The sequence below is a fragment of the Sceloporus occidentalis genome, unplaced genomic scaffold (genome assembly GCF_023333645.1).
Source record: "Sceloporus occidentalis isolate IW3139 unplaced genomic scaffold, rSceOcc1.0.p SCAF_6, whole genome shotgun sequence".
NCBI classification, from domain to species: domain Eukaryota; kingdom Metazoa; phylum Chordata; class Lepidosauria; order Squamata; family Phrynosomatidae; genus Sceloporus; species Sceloporus occidentalis.
This window is the reverse complement of record NW_028316986.1, coordinates 136,757,255-136,778,693: the sequence shown is the minus strand read 5'-3', so window position 1 is coordinate 136,778,693 and position 21,439 is coordinate 136,757,255. Positions and strand designations below refer to the sequence as shown.

General features: G+C 41.8%; 1 protein-coding gene across 2 annotated transcripts in view; it reads right to left on the bottom strand.

Moving 5' to 3' along the window:
* FAM110C (family with sequence similarity 110 member C) overlaps nt 1–18,784 on the bottom strand; it is a 30,667-nt gene extending 11,883 nt beyond the window's left edge. The window contains exons 1-2 of one of the 2 annotated variants that reach the window (XM_089531058.1): nt 17,456–18,784; nt 1,609–1,674 (exon numbers count right to left, since the gene is read on the bottom strand). In XM_089531058.1, coding sequence (XP_089387184.1) covers nt 17,488–18,573 — 1,086 coding nt within the window. In that variant the 5' untranslated portion in view covers nt 18,574–18,784 and the 3' untranslated portion in view covers nt 1,609–1,674; nt 17,456–17,487. Of the gene's footprint in view, nt 1–1,608; nt 1,675–17,455 lie in introns of those variants that run through there. The other variant, XM_089531057.1, reaches the window with a different exon arrangement.
* Between the last annotated feature and the right edge of the window lie 2,655 nt (nt 18,785–21,439).

Here is a 21,439-nt window from a genome sequence, read left to right as displayed (position 1 = left end):
GCTTTAAGTATGATATGTTTAGGATACAAATCAAACAGATAAGGTGATAAAATGCAACCTCACCTGACTCCTTTCCCAATTGGAAACTATTCTATTTCTCCATATTCTGTCCTAAAAGTAGTCTCTTGTCCTGAGTACAGGTTACACACGAGAATAATCAGATGTTATGGGATACCCATTTTCTTTAACAGTGATCCATAGTTTTTCATGAGGTATACAATCAAAGCCATTGCTATAGTCTATAAAGCACAGGCTGATTTTCTTCTGAAATTCTTTGGTGCAATCCATTAACCAACATATGTTTGTAATATTATTCCTAGTGCCTTTTCCTTTCCTAAACCTAGTTTGGACATGTGATATTTCTTGCTCTATATTGGTAAAATCTGTGTTGTAGAATTTTGAGCATCACTTTGTTTGCATGGGAAATCCTATCCCTTAATAGACCCAGCACTTTGGATAGCTCTTTCCAGGTTTGGCTTAACATCTGGAGTTGACCCAACATCCCACTGACATTGACGTCACCAGCCACCACTGATCCTACATACCTAAATAGGGATAAACAGACTAGGGTTTGTTTCTGAGTAACCTCATCTAAGATTGAGCTGCACATTTCTGTGGTTGTGTGCTTATTCCAGAATTCTCTCTTCATTAGAATAAGATGCAACATTAATCCATGGAAATCATGAGAATAGCGAGGCATCTGACACTTTTGGTGGAGGTGGTCTTTAATTTAACTTTACATGAGTGCCTACTGAAATAAAAGAAAATTCTTTTTTAAAAGAAAAAAGAAAAAAAGGCAGGCTTAAATTGCTTTTTAGAGCCATCTTAATTAGCATTCATTTGAACTAAATAGATTTCCAGTGTTGCAAGGATCTGTTTTATTTATTCATGCAATGTTTTACAAGTCATAATAGCATCCCATGAAATATTAAGCTGAGGATATAAAAGATTCATGGCAAAGCTTCTGGCCCATTGAAAGCTCAAAGCTTTGGGTTCTGTTTCATTGTTTTTAAAACTCTTTCAAAGAACCTCAGTTTACACCAGAGAAACCACACACAATCTCTGATGAATGGCTCCTCTCTTTTCTTTTCCTTTTCTTTTAACATTCTTTTTTATTCTTTCAGTCAGTTATTCTTTAGAGCTGATTTACATACAGTACTCAAATGAGGTACAATAAAAATGATTAGGCCTCATTCAGTGCCTGTTTGAAGTAGTTATTCTGCACCCAGAACTTGTGCCTACAAGCATGAAATCAAGGAAGTCACCACCTTTTCCTGGTCTTGGACACTGAACCTGCACTCTATTTCCTTAATATATCTTTCTTTGTTAAGATATTTGTATTCTGCCCTGTATCATATGATCTCAGGGTGGTTTACAATAAAATAATTTAAATGCTTTTAAAAAAAGTTAAAACAGTAAATAAAAAATTAAAAAACAAACTGAAACATATTAAACTGTTTGACAAGTTCAAAGGAGACAGTTTACAACCATGTAAAACAGCTCACAACAATTTAAAACAATGCATATGCCCAAATTTGAATGAAATACTTTCGACCCCAAAGACCCTGATAGAAAGCCATACTTTTACTGGGTGCTGATATGACATCCATGTTGTTGTCACTCTAAGGAGATGAATTCCATAATTGGGACATCCTCAAAAGAATCTGTACACTCCTGCAAAGACGAAAGGAATGGAAGAGGGTACCCTTTGTTCCCATTTTCTTGTCTGTTATCTTTTTTCCTCTGTCTATTTATCATCTATCCATCTATCAGTCTATCTTGTTGTGCCTTCAAGTCATTTCCAACTTAAGGCAATCCGAAGGCAAATGCATCATGGGGTTTTCTTAACATGTTTCTTCAAAGTGGGTCTGCGATTGCATTGCTCTGAGGTTGAGAGGCTGTGACTTGCCCAAGGTCACCCAGTGGGTTTATATGGCCAAGCCAGGCTTTGAACGCTGGTCTCCAGAGTCAAAGTCCAATATGTAAACCACTACATCACGCTGGCTCACCTCTATCTATGATCTAGTAATTAAAAGCAAATGTTTAAACACCACCAGGTGAAGCACAGAACTGGAGGTGGAAAATGCACTAAGGGTCCCAGTTTGCATGAATCTCAAAAGCCTGGGACTGCAGGGGAAGAACCCACCAATCATTTGGGGCTAATTACTGCAGAGTAGAATTCAGCCTTATGGCAATACTCAATCAATCTTTATTAATGCTTAAGCCAAAGGCCATTCGCATGATAAAATATAAAACCAATAACAGCAATTCAAAATTATAAAATATTCCATCGAATAGCATCAAATAGCATCCAGATTTAATACATAATATACTTCCAATCAATTAAATAAAACAACTTTAAAAGAAAAAAAAAAAACCACTTCAAGGTTTGGATAAGATCATCCACCTAAGAATCATTAAAAACATTTTTTAAAAAAACAAAAACAGCTTCAAAGTTTAGATAAAGTCATCCCCCTGACAATCAACTGCAATGTCTGCTATTACCCTTGCCCGGATTTTGTTTGCTGCTGAAGCAAACAATGAAACCTTATAAGTTACCTTAGAATCAATATCAGACAAGAGATAAAAAATCTTTTCAGAAATGGTATTAGACTGTAAATTGGACAAAATAGATCCCATAAATTTTGTTCTTGGACCAGTATATAGTGAGCAAGAAAACAAATAATGAGGCAAATCCTCGATTTCTGGGGCTCCACAAATACATAAACGGGAATCCTTAGGTGTATGTGAATATCTACCGTCAATCATGGCTGAGGGCATTGTTTGGAAGCGAAGAGCTGTAAAAGCCTGTCTAAGCTTTAGAAATGTAAGATTCCCTAGATACATAGCCATCTGACAATATGCCATTCCTTATGGCAATAAACTGCTGTTTATCAGCTCTCTTGCAAATAGAGGCTTAGCATCCACGTGGGTGGGATGTGTCTGGGTTTTCAGCAATTATGTATTGCATTCCCAGCAGGTGCAGAGGACTACCTCCCACTCAAAGGCAATTTGCACAAAGGGAAAGATTTATTGTTAAAATTAAGCTTACATGATGACGTTCTGCTTTAAAAATACACATGCACACATGCTTATTCAATAGGAATTACTCTAATTTCCATAGCACATAGTGGACAAAACTATTGCAACACCCCTTCTCTTGCTGTTTGGAAAGGTTCTTGTGCCTTTAAGAGAGCAGGGAGAAAATCAACAGGTGTAGCCTGTCTTGGCACCACATAGATGCCTGGCCTGGCATGGAAAAGGTCACATTCTTAAAATGCTGTAACAAGTAAATACTGAGATATATTCACCGAACAGTAAATTTCTACATAGTGCACATAGCCACTTGGTGAGCTAGCTACCTGTGACAGGTTTCCAAGGAGGAAGGATTGCTAACATATTTTGAAGTTACGAAAAATCGAGAAAAGCAGCAAAGGTAGGAAAATTTCTCACTACTACTTGGCAGGAGGATCAAGACAGCAGATTTATTACAGTTCCATATATATTATAGCTCCACACATGCAGCCTCATGGTAAAACAGTTCAACAGACTGATGTGGTGGTTTAGCAAAGGTCAGTTTGAGGATAATCAACATTGATTTTTAGATGGGAAAAGGTATGACATGTGCTATTTATAGGGGATTAAACATGACTTAAATGACTTGTCACAGCTTAAAAGGTATTGCTAAATCCACATACACACCCATTGCCTTTGCTGGCATCAAAATTTGTTTTCTGATTTCTCCATTTTGCATCTTTGAGGGAAAGTGTGGGTGTAAGTTAAGGGGCATGCATAGCATGTTCTATGGGTGCATCTGCACTGTAGAAATAATGCAGTCTGACACCACTTTAATTGCTATTGCTCTATCCTACAGAATCCTGGGATTTATAGTTTTGTGAGACACCAGCATTCTTTGGCAGAGAAGTCTAACGATGTTGTAAAACTACAAATCTCAGGAATCTGTCAGATGGAGCTACGGCATTTAAAGTGGTGCCCAACTGCATTATTTCTATAGTGTAGATGCACCCTTTGTCTTGGCAGTAGTGCCCTCTGTTTGTAGTTATTTTTGAAATGGATTTTCACATAAATTTTTATCCAATGAATAAAACAGAATTATCCTCATTAATTTCATAGAGTTGCATTAGGCTGCTTCTGCATTGCAGAAATAATCAAGTCGAACACCACTTTAACTGCCATGGCTCAATGCTATGGAATTCTGAGATTTGGAGTTTTGAGAGATATTTAGCTTTCTCTGTCAGAATGCTCTGCTGTCACAACAAACACTCTCTGAGGCCAGAAACAAAGAACCCAGTGTAGATCATATGACTGGGCCCCTCACTGTGACCTCAGAGGAGCAATTCACAGCAGTGACAGCTCTGTGGGACATTGGAGACAGCCATGCAGCATCACTCCGGCATGTTCCAGATTTCCAGTGAAAATCCAGAGCAAAGGGTTGTTGTTGTTTGTTTGTTTTTTAAAAAAGCAGATTAAGGGAGGGATGGCCAGATTCACTGTGGGACTGCCCTTCTCACATGTGGACAGTCTGCAGTCGATTTGGGCCTTTGGCCAGGATGACCAAATGTCATAACCACAAAGGAGGATAAGACACCATAAAAATCTAGGACATTCAGGAAAAATAAAAGCTAAAAAACACTCACATAAATATAAATTCATGCTTCTTAGTCATGCTCAAAATGGAAGACAGTTTGGAAGTCCTCCTGGACAGAAGGTCCTGGAAAAGGAGGATGTATGGACCTTGTCTCTGGCCTTGTGTGAGGGCAGGGGGACACCACTGCAACTGGCCCATTAAGACATGCCCAAACACAGCTACTTTTTTTTTGAAACATTCCTGGAATGGCACCTTTAATATTTGGTCTGAAATCCAGAAAAGATTTACCACCTCCACAGAGATCACCACAACTAGTCTCCACTGACTCTCCCACACAGCCCTGCTTTTTTTACTGGAGCCGTATGATTCACCTCTGAGTCAAGGGTAGCGTTTCCTTCCTGCCTTCTCTCGGAGCTGCAGTATCACAACACACCTTGCCCCATTGGTGCAAGCTTGTTCTGTCAGAACACTGAATGGCATCCCATGCTTTTGCACTTTGATCTGTTAATTAAAAAGGAGGAATTATGTGACTCCCGATAGCTGGGCTGCTGGAAACTTTAATCAGCTAATTATAGCACACAAGCAGCACCTCCAGAAAATAATCTGAAAAGAGCCAAATGTGCTGAACAAACCTCAGCAACGCCTGAAGCATTTCTGCAGACACGGTTGGAATCAGCACACCTTTGCATGTTTTTAGAGCTCATACGCAAGCTCATCTAATCAGGTAATAAGGAGGGTTTCCTTCCACCCTAGGGTGTTTTAAAAAAAAAATAAGCACCTAGTCCCCAGCCACAGTTATGATCTTGTCTGCTAGCAGTATTTCATTCAAAAGTGACAGGTCAGATAAAGCTGTTGACAGGCACAGGCATCTCTGTTTGCTTTCTGGTCAAGAGCCAATATTTTCAGGAAGTCAAGGGTGTGTCAGTTGCATGGCAGGAAGTTCCCAGCATTGCAAAAGGAGGCATGGATTACCGAGCCGCAGGTGTGTGACTCCTTTGCTTCCCCAATGGCTCATCCTCTGACTAATCGATGGTGCAAATAACACCACGAGGAATTACAGCTGGGCATCTTTGTCATTTATATTAATAGAGATCACCCGACTAAGAAGCTAGGTGTGAGTGTGTATTTGTGTAAGCTGCCAAGTGCACCTGTGCTTTTAGCAAAACCCAAATGTGTTTAATTTGATGGAAGCCTGTCCAGTTAATAAGGATAAAAACAAATGAATACACTCTCTTCCTGGCATATGGTGGAAGCTCTTACCTCACATCTGTCAGTAGAAAATTTGGTCAGCAAAATTTGGTCAGTATTCTCTAAAGATGCCAACCACAGATGTTGGCAAAACGTCAGGAAGAAACTCTTCTAGAACATGGTCACATAGCCTGAAAACCCCACAAAAAACTATGGATGCTGGCCATGAAAGCCTTCAACTCCACATTAGAAAATTTGTTGTGCCTTATCAAGGATGTTCAGTAGACAACACTGTTTGAATTCTTCCATTGCCAGTCTGGGGTCCCCTCTTTTCCCAACTCAGTGCCTTTTAGATGGCAATGGACCAGAAGTGGATAGACTCATCTCCAAAAATATTATGCCCCCTCAATTAAATTTTCCTTCAGTCCTCAAATTTCTACCATTGCAGTAACTTAATACTTCATTTGACCATGTAGAAACATAGATTGGGTACGCAAAGAACAGGGGCAAGCAAACTGACTTCTGTAAAGCAAACATAGCAAATATGAGTTCAGTGCCTCAGTCTCTCCAACGGTAGAAATTTGGCGACTGAAGAAAAACTTCATGGGGGGGGGGCAGCATTTGTACTTGGGGAGCAATTCTCTCTTTTTGCTCCTCCTGTAGCTAAACCTGGAGGGCCACTGGTTTACCTTTTCTCCATCTATTCACTGTTCCATTCAAACAGATGACAAACTCTGTACTTATTGACATTTTAGGTATTTTAAAAATGGGAATGTTGGTGTCAATGGAGGAACAAGGACTAAGCACTGCACCAGCGGCAAAAGCAAGAAAGGTTTTAGGTTCTATAGTTTTTTGTGGGTTTTTCAGGCTATGTGGCCATGTTCTAGAAGACTTTCTAGAGGAAGCAAATCTTCTAGAACATGGCCACATAGCCCAAAAAACCCATAAAAAACTATGGATGCCAGCCATGAAAGCCTTCGACTTCATGTTTTAGGTTCTAATTCTGGAAGAGGCTGAACTACGGGCAGCAGAAAAACACAAAGAAAACCTTTGCAGCAACAGGCTACTGTGCTGGTCTCAGAATAGAAGACTGATGTGAATGCCATTCTGCCTTCGGAGAAGTCAACAACTTCTTTTTAATACGGTTTGGGAGTTGGCAATAAGCACTCAAAGAAACCGAGCCTCCTACAAAAGGATTTAGTAAGGCTTCAAGGTCAAATCTGCAAAGCCCTGCTTCCTAGTCCTATTATCCGGGCCCCATAGAGTGAATTCTCTTTCTTCTTTCACACCCTGCCCTCCTCTTTCTGTAGCTAGGCTTCCTATGTTGTTTGGGTTGGATGAAATGATGAGACAGAGACTTTATCTGGACATTGTGAGCTTGCTTGGTACATTTCTTGAGTGAACCTGCTACTGCTTACCCTCATCTGCTGGTGCTCACATCACCCCCATTTCCCTTCCTCCCTTCAGAGCTTCTTTTAAGAAGAATGAATATAGTGACATTCCGAAGGCACCTTTAAGTGAGCAGCAGGAAGATGAGATACTCTGGGACTGTGGGGTGGCTTTATCACATCATTATATTGGTTTCTTCTTTAAAATAACTTTCCAAGCTCTTGGAATTGTTGCCATTTGTACTGGGCAGGTCACCAGCACATTAATTAAAATGTCTCTGTGAATTTGATACAGGAGCACCTACCAGATAATATAAGGGTAGCAAGACAGAAACGGAATGGGCATCCTCCTGGAGGCATTTTAAAGATAATAATGTATGGATCTCTGGTCTGCACTATTTTTAGGGAATAGTTAATCCCACTCTGTTCTCTTCCCAGGTAGAAAAATTCTCCTCTGGATTGACATCCTTTTATCTGAAAAGTAATACATTTGTTCTGCTCCAACGTTTGAAAAATCTCATGCCCTAACTTTCAGATAGCAATTTCTGCCTAAATTTATTATTTCCTTGTCATGATACCTGCCATAGCTCACTTCACCTTGAAGGATGGCAGCTTCTCAAGGCATTCATTCATCAGCACTGGCTGTTTTATTTCTCTGCGACAATTTTCCTCAGTCTGGTGCCTTCCAGATGTGCTGGAAGACAAACCAGCACCAGCATTTTACAATCTGTCTGAACTAGATCAAAACTTGCCTATGCTGGGCAGAGATGGTTGGAGTTATTGTTGAACCCATCTGGAGAGCACTACATTAAGGGAGGCTGCGCTACAAATATGCATTCTGTCTCCATTATTTTAACCTCTTTTTATCTTTCTTAAGGGTATGCTTTAAACTGTTTTAATATTGTTAATCGTTTAATTAAATTTTAATCTTTTGTATGTTTTAATTATATTGCATTCGTTTCAATATAAGGTATCCCAGTTTGAGTCCCATTTAGGGAAGAAAGGTGGAGTATAAATAAAGTCAGCAACAACAAGGCACTTCATTTTGACTTAAGGCTTACATCTGCTCTCCCAAAGATCTGCCTCTGTATCAAAGAGCAGACCACCATTTCTGCCCATGTTCCAAATTCCTAGATTGGACAACATCAGAAGTTTTTAAAAATGCAAGGGGGAATGCTGTGTCGTTTGAGCAATTGTCAATCACTTGACAAACATGTGTTTAGGGACAGATTTTCTCCTATCATTTCTTAATATGCCTTTGCTCCTATACATCTGCACCAGCATTCATGTCATTCCCCTTCTTCATGTGTTGTCAGAAGAGTTTGGGGTGAAGAAAAGAAGAAAAAGAAACCTAAACTGCGATCCTCTGCACACAAAAAATGAGGACTAGCCCCCATTGAGCTCAGTGGGACATTTTTCTGAACAAACTTAGGATGCAATTGTATTATTTCTGGTAGACCGTCTGGTGCATTGTGAACACCTCTGAAAATATACCCCATAAAAACCTACACTTGGGGGCAGGGTTTGAAATCCTATTAATTCCAATTGGAAGACTGATTTTGAAGCCTACTACATGGTATCCCACATAGCTGTTTCTCCCCCATTTTCATCTCACACAACCCAGTTGTGAGGAAGTACAAATTGACCCATGAGGATTGTGGCACAACAGAATCTGTGCCCGACAGACCATAATCTCTCACACTAACTACTCTTCACACAGGCTTTGTAGTGATTCAGTATCACCCATACAAAGAGTGAAAGTGTTACTTTTAAAAGCAAATAGTAACAGTTCTAGTTCTAAAGGGCCAAGTAGTTAACACTGTAGTTATAGTTTTTTTTAAAGTAATTCTTTACCTTTCAATTTCCTTAAAGTAAAATATCATTGTTGCTCCATAATTTCTTTTTTTAAAATTGGAATACAACAAGATGCTGGCCTGTTCCCTTAAAGTTCAGCACTTGAACCATGTGATACTCCTTGTCCATCATTTGGAATAGTCATAATTCTGTAGCTACTAAAGCAATTAAAAAGTTACAGTTATAACTCAAGAGGAAGTGGCATCATCCCTTATCATGTAATGCACATAATATAGTTTGGCTTTTATGCTTTAATGTAAAAAAATTAATTACAAGAATGTTGTTATTATTAATTACTTTTATGTTCATGTTTGCTGTCAAAAGTAGCAACAGCTGTTTAGTTTAGGCATTTATCCTACAGGAGATAACAGGCTGCAATTTTGTCCATTTTGACAGGGACATAAATTTACCTGAATCAGTGGGATTTGTTTCTGAACAGACACTGAAATGTCTTTGGAGGGACACTTTCATGATAGGTGCTGCATCGACACTGCAGAAATAATCCAGTTTGATACCACTTTAATTGTGATGGCTCATTGCTATGGGGCTTATAGTTTTGTGAGATATTTAGCCTTCTCTATCAGAAAGGTCTGGTGCCACAATAAGTTACAGAACCCAGAATTCCATAGGAGTGAGCCATGACAGTTAAAGCATGTCAAGCTGGATTATTTATGAAGTGCAGATGCAGCCATAGAAAGCTAGTACTGTATCTGAATGAATATTCTTGTTTCCTGGCATAGGATGAATTTCCATAGAAAATCACAGTTATTATGAACCTAGATATAGTTTGCTGATGCATCACAGTAGATCAGCTTTAAAATGGATTAAAACCACCATCAATTTCAGTTGTCCTGGCTCACTGGGGATGTTAAGAGTTGTAGTCCAAAACATCTAGAGGGTACCAACTTGAGGTGGGCTAATATACATGGTCCTTGTGTGGAATTTGGTTTTCTCTGGCCAGGAGTTACTTTTTAAATATAAGGTAGGCAACAAGGAAAACTAAACTAAACTTATCTAAAGGTTTAGCTTATATGTGCAAGCGATGTGTGGTGAGGGTTTTTACTGTGAGAAAGGTGAAAGCCATATCAGATGGAGGATAATTTTTTCTATTATTTGTTTCCCCTAAAGACAGAGATAAAGAGGCTTAATTTTTTAAGGCTTAAAAATGACTTTAATGGGAATCCAGCCTTGGGCACTTCAGTTCTGCTTACTTAAGGATAAAGTATATGTGTGAAGATTTAACCATTTAGCTTTCTGTGTAGAAGCTATCAAATGATTCTGTTATCAGACCAAAACAGAACACTCTCCTAAGTTAATATAGCCAAGAATTTTCTATGTCAGGTTGGACATAAGGTAGGAGTTATTGGTTAATTTATTGTACATGGGCATGGATTTCTGATTCCCAGTTATTTATCTACAGCAGCAACAACATGACTTTTGCATGAACAAAGTTTGAAGTAACCAGGTTTAGATATTAATGGGAAAGTCCTGTGAGCTTAGGTCAGCTCTGGTAATGAAAACAAATTGGTAGACTCTGGATATGCTCAGAAGAACAACCCAGGTCTTCTTTTTTCCCCTTTTTTTAGTGTGTGTCTTTTGCATCTGATGCTGGTCGACGGCTTTGAAGTAGGCTCAACTCTATGAAAGCATTCATCTGAGGAAGTAGGATCAAGTCTAGGAAAGCTCATGCTACCAGCTTCTCTTTCAGTTAGCGACAAAGGTGCTGCAAGATTCCTTTGCATGCTGATTTTCCAGGCTAACATGGTTTTGTCTCTGTGTTCTAGCAAACAGAAAGAAATGACATCACCACACTAAACTACAAACTCCAAGATTCTGTAAGATGGAACCATGGCCAGAATTCATTTGGACAGTTATGAATGTGTAACCATCATAATTAAATGACTATACAGTGACTCCTTGCCTGATCCTGATCCTGCCCCCTCCCCCATCCCTAAATATGAGGCAGCAGTTGCTGTAATCCATGGGGGTCTGTTCCCCTGTCACTTTGGAAGTAGCTGATTGATGTTTCTACCTCTTCCTGTGAGCAACCTAGTGCAAGTGAAGTAGGGTCTGAAGACTGTTTGCACAATGGACATGGCTTGCACCAGGGAGGGGGGTGAGACTATCAGTCAGCTGCTTCGCAATTGACAGAACAGATCCTCATTGATCGCTGTAGCTGCTGCCTGGTAAGTGGAGATTGGGAGACTTTCAAAGTCCCTATGTCTCCCCTGAACTAGGGAATACATAGAGATCATGAGTACAAAACAGTCACAATTGTCTAATGGTAGGTTATGCATTCATAGCTGAATCAATAATTTCCAGTCCATACCAGTTAAAGTTGAATCAAACTGCTATAATTGCACAGTGTGCATACAGAGATAGGGAAGGTGTATCTCTTTAGATGCTGCTAAACTGCAACTCCCATCATCCCTCACTATTGGTTATGCTAGCAAAGGCAGCTGGGAATTGCAACCCAACAACATCTGGAGGGCCACATATTTTTTACCTTTTGTCTAAACTGTTTCCATTTGCTTCCAAGAGATTAAAACCGCCTAAAACCTATGCAAAGATTAGGTTTTTCCCCATAACCTCTGCTTTTGTTGCTTTTTTTAAAAAACTTTCATACTGTTGTAATTCTAAAGTCTTACAAGCTGCCCTGACAGTGACTGAAAACCTTTATAGAAATAAAAATAAAATCCAAGGATTTTGAGTCAAAGAGTAGTTTACAAGAGTTCTCCTCCAAATGTCTCTTCAGGGGCTAGTGCCAGTTTGTGAATTATTGGCTGAAGGTCTGTGGACAGTTTCCAGGAAAGAAAGGACCATCTGTAGCCAATGGGCACAAATATCTTTCAGGTTCCCGGCATTCTGGGCAGAAGAAAAACCCTGCTGGCCCCTTGCATCAGTAGCTTAAGCAGCAGTGGGTTTAGAGGTCACAATTTTCAGGGAACTGAGCTCAGCAGCCTAAACATAGCATGGTGTAAAAGCTGTCTGAGATAGTAAAAGTGGAAGAAAGGGGACTAATGGATGCCCATTAGATAAGAGCCTTAGTCAGGAGAGGTCTTTCACTGTGAAAGGGAGGCATTTGCTGCTTGGGCTCTACTTTTGTAAACAACACTTTGCATAGCCCTGTTTCATGAGAACTGTGCCATAATTAAACATTTGGTGGGAATTTTTCACAGTTGTTCATTTCAATGCACCTTTTAATTCAAGCATTTCCTTTTATCTGCATACCTCACTGCAAAGGTCCCTCTATGATAGTGGTGGGAATCTATGACTCCCTCAGATGTTGACGGACTCCAACTGCCATCATCCCTCCCCAATAGCTAGGTTAGGGCACATGGGATTTAGAGGCCAGCACCATCCAGCATGGTGTGGGAGCAGCATGGTGTAATAGTTTGTTAGACTAGGACTCTGGAGACTGGGGTTTGAATTCTGGCTCAGCCATGAAAACGACTGGGTGACCTTGGGCAAGTTACACTCTCTCGGCCTCAGGGGAAGGCAATGGCAAAAACTCCTCTGAACAAATTTTGCCAAGAAAACCCCATGATAGTCCACCTTAGGGTCAGCATAAACCAGAAATGACTTGAAGGTAGACAACAACAACAACAACAACAACAACAACAGCCTATCCATCTAGACTTGACACAGAGATCAGCATAGAGAGAAACAACTCATAGGGTAATGATGGCAAATGGGTCATTTGCCATCATTACCCTATGAGTTGTCTTTCTCTGTGCTGATCTCTGTGTCAAATTCCTGAAGAGACAGAGCATCCAATTCCTCTTATCCAATCCTTCTCATCCTAATAACAGAGGACTACTCTCCAGAGGGTTCACAATTGTGCTAATGATATAGTTGTGGTGTTGCCCAGTCCTTCTGTTATATGGAATGAGACTGCTACCTTAGGCAGCCCACCTTTTCCCCAAGCCCCCTAAGCTAGCCTGCCAAGTTCCCCTAAGCTAGTAGATCACCCATCCCACCCTATGCAGTGAATGATGTTGTCAAAGTCACTGGCAACTGTCATGTCATTTGGGAATGGTGGATAACACACACATGGGGTCCATGCATACTGCACAATCATAGCATTATAATTCCCCCTTAACTGCCATGGCTACATCCTATGAAATCCTGGGTTTGTAGTTTGGTAAGACACTAGATGAATCATAGAATCAGAAGAGACTACAAGGGCCATCCAGTCCAACCTTCTGCCATGCAGAAAAACACAAAGCACTCCTGACAGATGGCCATCCAAACTCTGTTTAAAAACCTCCAAAGAAGGAGACTCCACCATTCCCCAAAGAAACTTGTTCCACTGTCAAACAACTCTTGCTGTCAGGAAGTTCTTCCTAATGTTTAGATGGAATCTCTTTTCCTGTTGTCTCTGGAGCAGAAAACAAGCTTGCTCCATTCTCAATATGACACCCCTTCCAATATTTAAACATGTCTGTCATGTCACCTTTTAACCTTCTCTTCTCCAGACTAAACACAGCCAGCTTCCTAAGTTGCTCGTCTTAGGACATAGTTTCCAAACCTTTCCCCATTTTGGTTGCCCTTGTCTGGACATGCACCAGCTTGTCAATATTCCTCTTGAACTGTGGTGCCCAGATCTGGACACAATATTCCAGGTGAGGCCAAAGCAGAACTGAGTGGTACTATTGCTTCCCTTAATCTAGACACTGCACTCTGTTGATGCAACCTAGGATCATATTGGCTTTTTTAGCAGCTGCATTACACTGTTAACTCATGTTAAGGAGCTCTCTGCAGATGAGAATTCTAAACACCCCTCCTTAAACTATAAAGACAAGGATCCTATGGGGCGCAACCAAGGCAGTTATCACAGTGGTATAACTGGGCAGTATGAATGGGCCCCTGATGAGAGGAAAGCATACAAGCCCTACACTCTCCCCCACTACTACTTCCATTGATCCCTACATGTAGAAGGAGAGTTTCTTAAGATGGTAGAGCCTTCTATATTTGTTGAGCCTTTTCATACAGTTTTGAACAGTTTTGCTTTTCCAGCATTTAGAATCATATGGCAGGTTTCATCCTTTCAGAGAGTCTCTCTTCATGTGCAGAGATGGCGACAAGGAACGAAACAAGGTTGACATTCTCCCCCTTCTCCTGCCCTAGCATACACAGGCTGGAATCCTGTTATGATGTGTGTTCATGAGTGTGGCTGATGTGTGCATATGCCTCTTTTTGAACAGAGTGCAAGGTCATATTCTAAAGCTCTTTGAAGAGCTAGACCACAGCCTTTTGCACCCCTCCTGAAAAGAGATACATGTGGGACAGTGGTGGTGGAGGATACAGAACTGTCTGGGCAAAGCATTATGCTCCACTAAGTAGGATTCTTATCTAGATCCAATTTTCAAAACATCTAAATATAAGGTTGGATTTCAGCTACTGGTCCAATAGGATTTTAGATTTGGAAAGATCTGTTATACAGCCTGCTCCATGTCCTTTCTTTGGGCTATGGTGGACTTCTGAACAGCAGCTTTGATTCTCAGTTGGTTCTTTCAGTGAATTCAAAGGAGCCAGGGTTGCTGGATGCTTACAGATGTACTTACCAGGCATGCTTATCTGATAATACAGCTTAGTTAGTGTTCAAGTGTTTGTTTAGTTTGAAACAGTGATTCAGAAAGGGACAAGGGTTTTTTCCTTTTTAATTGGCACGTTGTGCAGCCAATCTGAACTCTGCACATCCACCTTTTCCTGATAAAAGTATGAATGGAAGAAAATCAGCCCATTGAAAACGCCCTTCCATGCTGTGGTACCTCTGTGAGCTCACTGTGGACAGTATGGATGCATTATTTCCATTTAGTTCAAACATGGGAATAATGTGGATTTTCTTGAACTACAAATTCCAGAAGCCCTTAACTAGAATATACAAAGGTGAAAATTTCTGGGTATTACAATCCAACAACATCTGGAAAACTGCATGATTCTAACCCCTGCTGAATAGGTTTTAAAGTATGTATAACTGACCATTGGATTCTGCAAACTGCCTATGTTATAGTAGAGAAGCCTGTCTTGAAGACTGTGTATATTTATATACTGTAAGCACATACACACACAAACTTTTTTAAAAAATAAATTAATCCCTTGGCTTGATCAGTTGTTACACTGAATCAGTTCTTGTATTTGCTATTCCTCACAGATGATTCTGGGGACCGGGGTTTGATTCACAGCTTAGCCATATAAACCCACTTGGGCCTTGGGCAAGTCATACTCTCTCAGCTTCAGAGGAAGGCAATGGCAACCCCCCTCTGAAAAAACTTGCCAAGAAAACTCTATGACAGCTTCACCTTAGGGTCTCCATAAGTAAAAAAATGACTTGGAGACACACAGCAGTAGCAACAACAACAACAGACTTATTCACACATGTATGCAATCCATAAATCCACAAAGAAATATTGGTATGATTGCTACATAAAGATTGGTAGGAAGACAGCCAAGACTACTGGGAATACTGCAACAAGACCTGCATATTGTCTGGACTCACCTGCACCTGTAGCTGAGAAAGGACCATAGCTAGTCATATGGAGAAGAAAAGGACTGTGTGATCCGCATTCCTAATGCCCAAGTGAGTGGGTGAACCCTTCCCAAACAGCATTAAAGAGCTCTGCTGGATCAGACCAAAGGCCTGTTTTTTCTAACTTTCATATAGTGGTCAGCCCACAGACATTGTCAGTGTAACAGCACTCTCCTCATCATGGTCCCCAACAACTGGTATACAAAGGCATAGTGCTGCTCCTTCAGGCTTTTTGTATTTTAAAGGGTTTTCCTTTCCATTCCAATCTCTCCAGTTATAAACCAGTTGTTGTTGATGATGATGTATGTGTGCCTTCAAGGTGACCCTATGTTGACCCTATCATGAGGTTGTCTTGGAAAAATTTGAGGTGGAGTTCACCTTTGCCTCCCTCTGAGGCTGAGAGAGTGTGAAGAAGCCTTGGTGGTGCAGTGGTTAAATGCCTGTACTGCACCTACTCACTCAAAGCCATAAAGTTGCGAGTTCAAGACCAGCAAAAGGGTCCAAGCTCGAGACAGGCTTGCATCCTTCCAAGGTCGCTAAAATGAGTACTCAGATTGTTGGGAGCAATTAGCTTACACTTTGTAAACTGTTTAGGGAGTGCTTAAATGCACTGATAAGCGGTATAGAAATGTACTTGCTATTGCTATTGCTTGCTATGTGCCCAAGGTCACCTAGTGGATTTCCATGCCCAAGCAAGGATTCAAATCCTGGTCTCCAGAATTGTAGTCCAGCCCTCCAACCACTGGCTCTCAACAAACCAGTTACTACTAGACCTTTATCATAAACACAGTAGTTTGGAACTAAATCTTATGGATTACACTGGACCCCACTTCCAGGAAAGTGTGTATAGGAGCCTAACAGTTTTTTCATGCTTACTTGGAAGTAGTTTACAGTAATCATGTTGCAATCAAAATCTACTTTCTACATGCATACAGCCATTATTATCCAACTTCCACCATTAACGATTTGAATGAAACCAAGCAGCAAAAGAAGTTCCAGTTCTCAGATCAGAGAATATAACATGCCAGTAAGCAGCTGGTACAGGCTATTATGATGCTATCAGAGGAGTCCTATCCTTCATCATATCAAGCAAAATGAAGCATGCTAGAAGAGGAGAAGAAGCTGTCAAACACTTTAATTTACCATGGTTTGCAGGAGGAAAGGTAAGAAAAAGGAAACTGTGGACAGACCAGGCAGCTCCTTTAAACAGCAAGCCTTTGCAATTTGCTTCACTTTATCTTAATAACATCTAATTAAGGCTTAAGTAAGTTTCTAGGCTCCCTGTTAGCACAGCACAGCCTGATGTAAATAAGCCATTTGCCAGTCAGGAGGGACCCGTCACAGACAACATGTAAACATAGGCTCTAAATATTGATTTAACTTTCTTCAGAGGTTTTAATCTCACTCCAGCAAAGTACATGGGTTTAAAAAATAGTTTGAAGCTCAAGAATTTTACATTACAAGGAGAAAAGATATATTGCTTCAGAGAATCAAGTAGTTTAACTCACTCATGATATTGGCAATGTAAAACTAGAAAGACAAAATGCAGCCTTTACCACCAATTCGTTCCTATCAAGGGAATCATCACTTATATATTTCCTCCCTATACACACTGTTTACGATCCTCCATACTTTACATTCAAATTGTATGCCTCTGCCATGCCCTGAAACCAACAACATACTGCCATGCCTTGAAGGCAACAAGTTATAATGAGGAGGATTCTACCTCCATATATTCCAAGGCAGATAAGGTCATCTAAAAGTGTCATTCTAAGGTTTGGCCATCCATAATATTTAGAATCATAAAATTATAGAGTTGGAAGAGATCACAAGGGCCATTCAGTCCAACCCTCTGCCATGCAGGAATACACAAGGAATACTTACCAGGCCACACCATGTTCTGGAGGAAGTAATCTTTATGCTAACTCCTGCAGCATGGTGTTTGCCTCCTTGGCTTTCTTGCAGGTGTACAGCCATTTGATTATCCGAGCATTACGTTCAATCACTGAAGTGCCAGTGGGGACCTGTTCTGTGAGTTCTTCTTCCAGGAGTCCATCATCACCACTGTGCCTCGTGAAGTCGCTGTCTGATGTGGCCACGCTAATGCTTCGGATCCGAAAGGAGAAATTGTCAGAAGCAACAGAAAAGTTCTCCTGGCCGAGGTCTTCTATTACCTCAGGTTCGAGGCCACAGTATTTAAAGAAAGTGTCAAATTCAGAGAACGATTTTGAGTACCGAGAACTAATATCCGACTGGGAGCGATGCAGACCTTTCCGCCTTACCTCCTTCATGTCATAAGTTGCCACAGTCTGATTTGGGGCATTCTCACACCTGCTGGTGAGAATGGCTGCTGGACCTGCCTTTGGAGGCACAGTCTGCCCTGCCAGGTTGCAGTTCACCTCTTTGACCAACTTAATCCCATCTGCTTCAGGGGAGACATCCTCCTTGACCATGGCTTTGGATGCCTCAGAAACCAGCTGTTTTTCTTTGAAGGAGCCCTGGAATAGCCTTCTGACCAAACTCCCACGAGTGCTCTCTTGGCTTTGACCTCTCACAAACTCACATTTCTGGCGATAGATCACTAAGGAGTCTGGCCTGATCTGCCTCTTGGCACTGCTGCGCCTCACAATAGGAGGGCCACGTTCCAGGGGAGCAGGGCCAGAATCCAAAGTGTGGTTAACTTGAGATTTGGCACTCTTCTCTTCAGCTTCATTGTTGGCTTTCTTGCTTTCCACAGAACAGCTCTCACTGCTGCTCTCTGAAGCTGAACTGAGTGCCGTGACCACCACCGGCTCCTGCCTAGTCCTGATTACCTGCTGACTTTTGACATACTTGGGTTTATCTGCTGCCAGTCTTTCCACGGCACTCTTCTTGCCTGGGTTGCCTGCCTCCATCTGTTTGCGAAGGTACTCTGGACCCTTGTTGAGAAGCCGTGCTGTCAGCGAGGAATGGAAGCCAGAGATGGCATGCATTCTCTCAGCATGAGAGATTTCAGTTGGCATATCAAATTCAGGTGTCCCAGGCTCACTCGCAGTTCAGGAGAAAGAAACCAAATTTCACAGTCTGCTCCCCCCTTCTTTCCTCTTCCTCCTCTTCCCTTCCTGTGGCTCCAGTCCTCATGCAAAAGACAAACCAGGGTGCTTTCCCAATGTAGCCAGCCCTTGCTGCTGACTTGTCTTGATCAGTTTCTGAAGGAAGAAAAACTCCTCTGCCTGAACAGAGCCCAACTGTCTGTGCCTGCTGCAGACACTCTGACTCTGAACACATACCCACACCACACACACCTCCACAGCTGCTTCCTTGCACATTCACCTTTCAGCTGAGCCAACCCCTGCAAACCAGACCTAGCCAATCCCTCTGGAGCCAAGGCCTCTCTGACATCACCAGGGAGGCCGATGGCTCATTGACGTTAGAGGAGTGGCTCAGACCATCAACACACCATTGCCTCTAGCAAGGGCAAGCCTTGATGAAAGTGTTTGTTTAGCATATGCTTTCAGCTGCCTCCTCCTCCTCCAACAGCAGCAGCAACAGCCAGTGAATGCCTGTGTATGAAGGAGAATACCAGAAGTCTCTTTCTTGCAGGAGAGGCTGAGGCATGCAGATGCTTGGAGCAAAACTTCACAAGCCCATCACTGCCTTTTCCCAGACAGCAATAGGATACCTATCCTGCCCTTCAAACCTACTGCTGTGCAAGTTACATGCTCTCAGCCTCAGGGAAAGGCAATGGCAAACCTCCTCTGAACAAATCTTGCCAAGAAAATCCTACGATAGGTTCGCCTTAGGGTCGCCATAAGTCGGTAATGACTTGAAGGCACATAGCAGCAGCAACAAGATACCTATAGGTAGGAATACAGGATTTTTAAAGTGAGATCTGATGCAGGCTGGTGGCTAAGAAATCAAGGAGCAACAAATCATGGTTGGAGTCTTGCCTCTGCTATAAGCACACCAGGTGGCCTTAGGCCAGCGGTTCTCAACCTGTGGGTTGCAACCCCTTTGGGGATCGAACGACCCTTTCACAGGGGTTGCCTAAGACCATTGGAAAACACATATTTCATATGACACATATGAAGTAGCAATGAAAATAATTTTATGTTTGGGGGTCATCACAACATGAAGAACTGTATTAAAGGGTCACAGCATTAGGAAGGTTGAGAACCACTGCCTTAGGCAAACTCTCCATCACAGCCTTAGTCCTTTCCTAGCTGCAAGACAGGAGATAACAATACTGATTTACCTTACAGGGTTGTTGAGAGCTTACAGCTAGATAAAACATGAGAGTGCTTTGAACACTTGGAAGTTCAATATAAATGTTTTATTACTGCCACTGTTTTTGCTGTTGGTGCTGACACTGACAGACAGCTTTCCTCCCATTCCACTAGTCCCATGTTGTGCTTGAATATAGGTCAGAAAGTTTTCATTTCTTAAAAAAAGAATAGCAGAACAGCATTCAAATTTATCTCAGTTGGTGGTTCCTTTGTCTTGTCATGAAACAGCCTTGTAATGATCCTAGAGAGCTGTGATGGCATAAGTACAAATCAGTGGGTTAGTAAACATTCTTTGATGTGCAACAGTTCATACCAAAAAGCCAAAGTCTATATCACAAACAGGCACTTTTGCTTGATGTATTCCATCTAATTTCCATGCCAGCTCACAGTTAGATTTGTCAGATTGTAGAAAGAGCCTTCTCTGTAACATCATGGCTTTTTGAAATAACTTCTTTTGTTCCTTTGGCCTGTACTCTCCTCCCCTCAGTTGGAGTAGAGAGAATTCTTTGTAAAGCATACATCAAAACCATTGGAGAACAGTGCTGTTAAACAGACCAAGTGAAGTGGCCAACATACTTTGGCTGTAAATGATGCGCAAAAGGCTCTTCAAAATTGTTTGTCTTACTTGGTGCTCCTAAGCTTTGGTGCTCTATCCCTAAGGAGATTAGCATGGCTCCTTCCATAAGCGTCCCCTCCAGCTGTCCCATATTGGTAGGGATGGTACTCATTAATCCTCTCTTGTTTCAAATTTTTCAGCTGCTTTTAAAATGTCCCATTTTCTCTCTCTTCCTTCTCCCACTTTCTCCCTTCATCTTAGCTTATTTCAATTGCTGCAAAGTGAGTTCAAAGTGCAAACATAGGCGGTTTACAGACTGCCCTTTTGGGGCAGCCTGTTCCCACCCCTTTCCCCGCCGGATTGGGGCCTCAGCTGCCACAGTGGCAGCCTCTGAGGCCCCGATCCACCGCTTTCCAGGCCGTGGGGAAGCGGCAAAAGGCCACTTCCCCGTGGCCTGGAAAGGGGTGTCCTTGGGCTTCATGCCCCAAGGACACCTGACAGCGGCGGGGACGAAGAGAAAGGGGCCACTCAGCCCCTTTCTCATTTGTGTCACTGGTGCAGCTGTGTAAAGGCTGATGCCAGTGACACAAACTTGGAAGGAGCTCCATTTCTGAGCTCCTTCCGGAGCCTTGGAAAGGGAACCCTAGGCACCCTCGCACGGCACCAGGACGTCACTTCCGCACCGCTCCATTTGGAGGCAGCACGGTCATGACATCCCAATGGCGGCGCCCATATAGAATGGGCACCGCCATTTTGTATATACTAGGGTTAGGGCGTCCGGAAAGGACACCCTTTCCTAACCCTAGTACGTATATAGTACGTACTTTTTGCCCGTCTGTAACGCACCATAGTTTGCACTCAGTTAACTCAGCAGGGAGAAGAGGAGGAGGTGGAATCATGTTCTTCCCAGTGGAGTCAAGCAAAAGCAGACTAGTGCAGCCTCTCCTACCTTCTGTGTTTTTCCTCATTTATAACCTGTGCCATCTTGGCCACACACTGATTTTTTTTGGCCTCATATTTCCCAGTTTTCATTTGTGAAATGTTGGA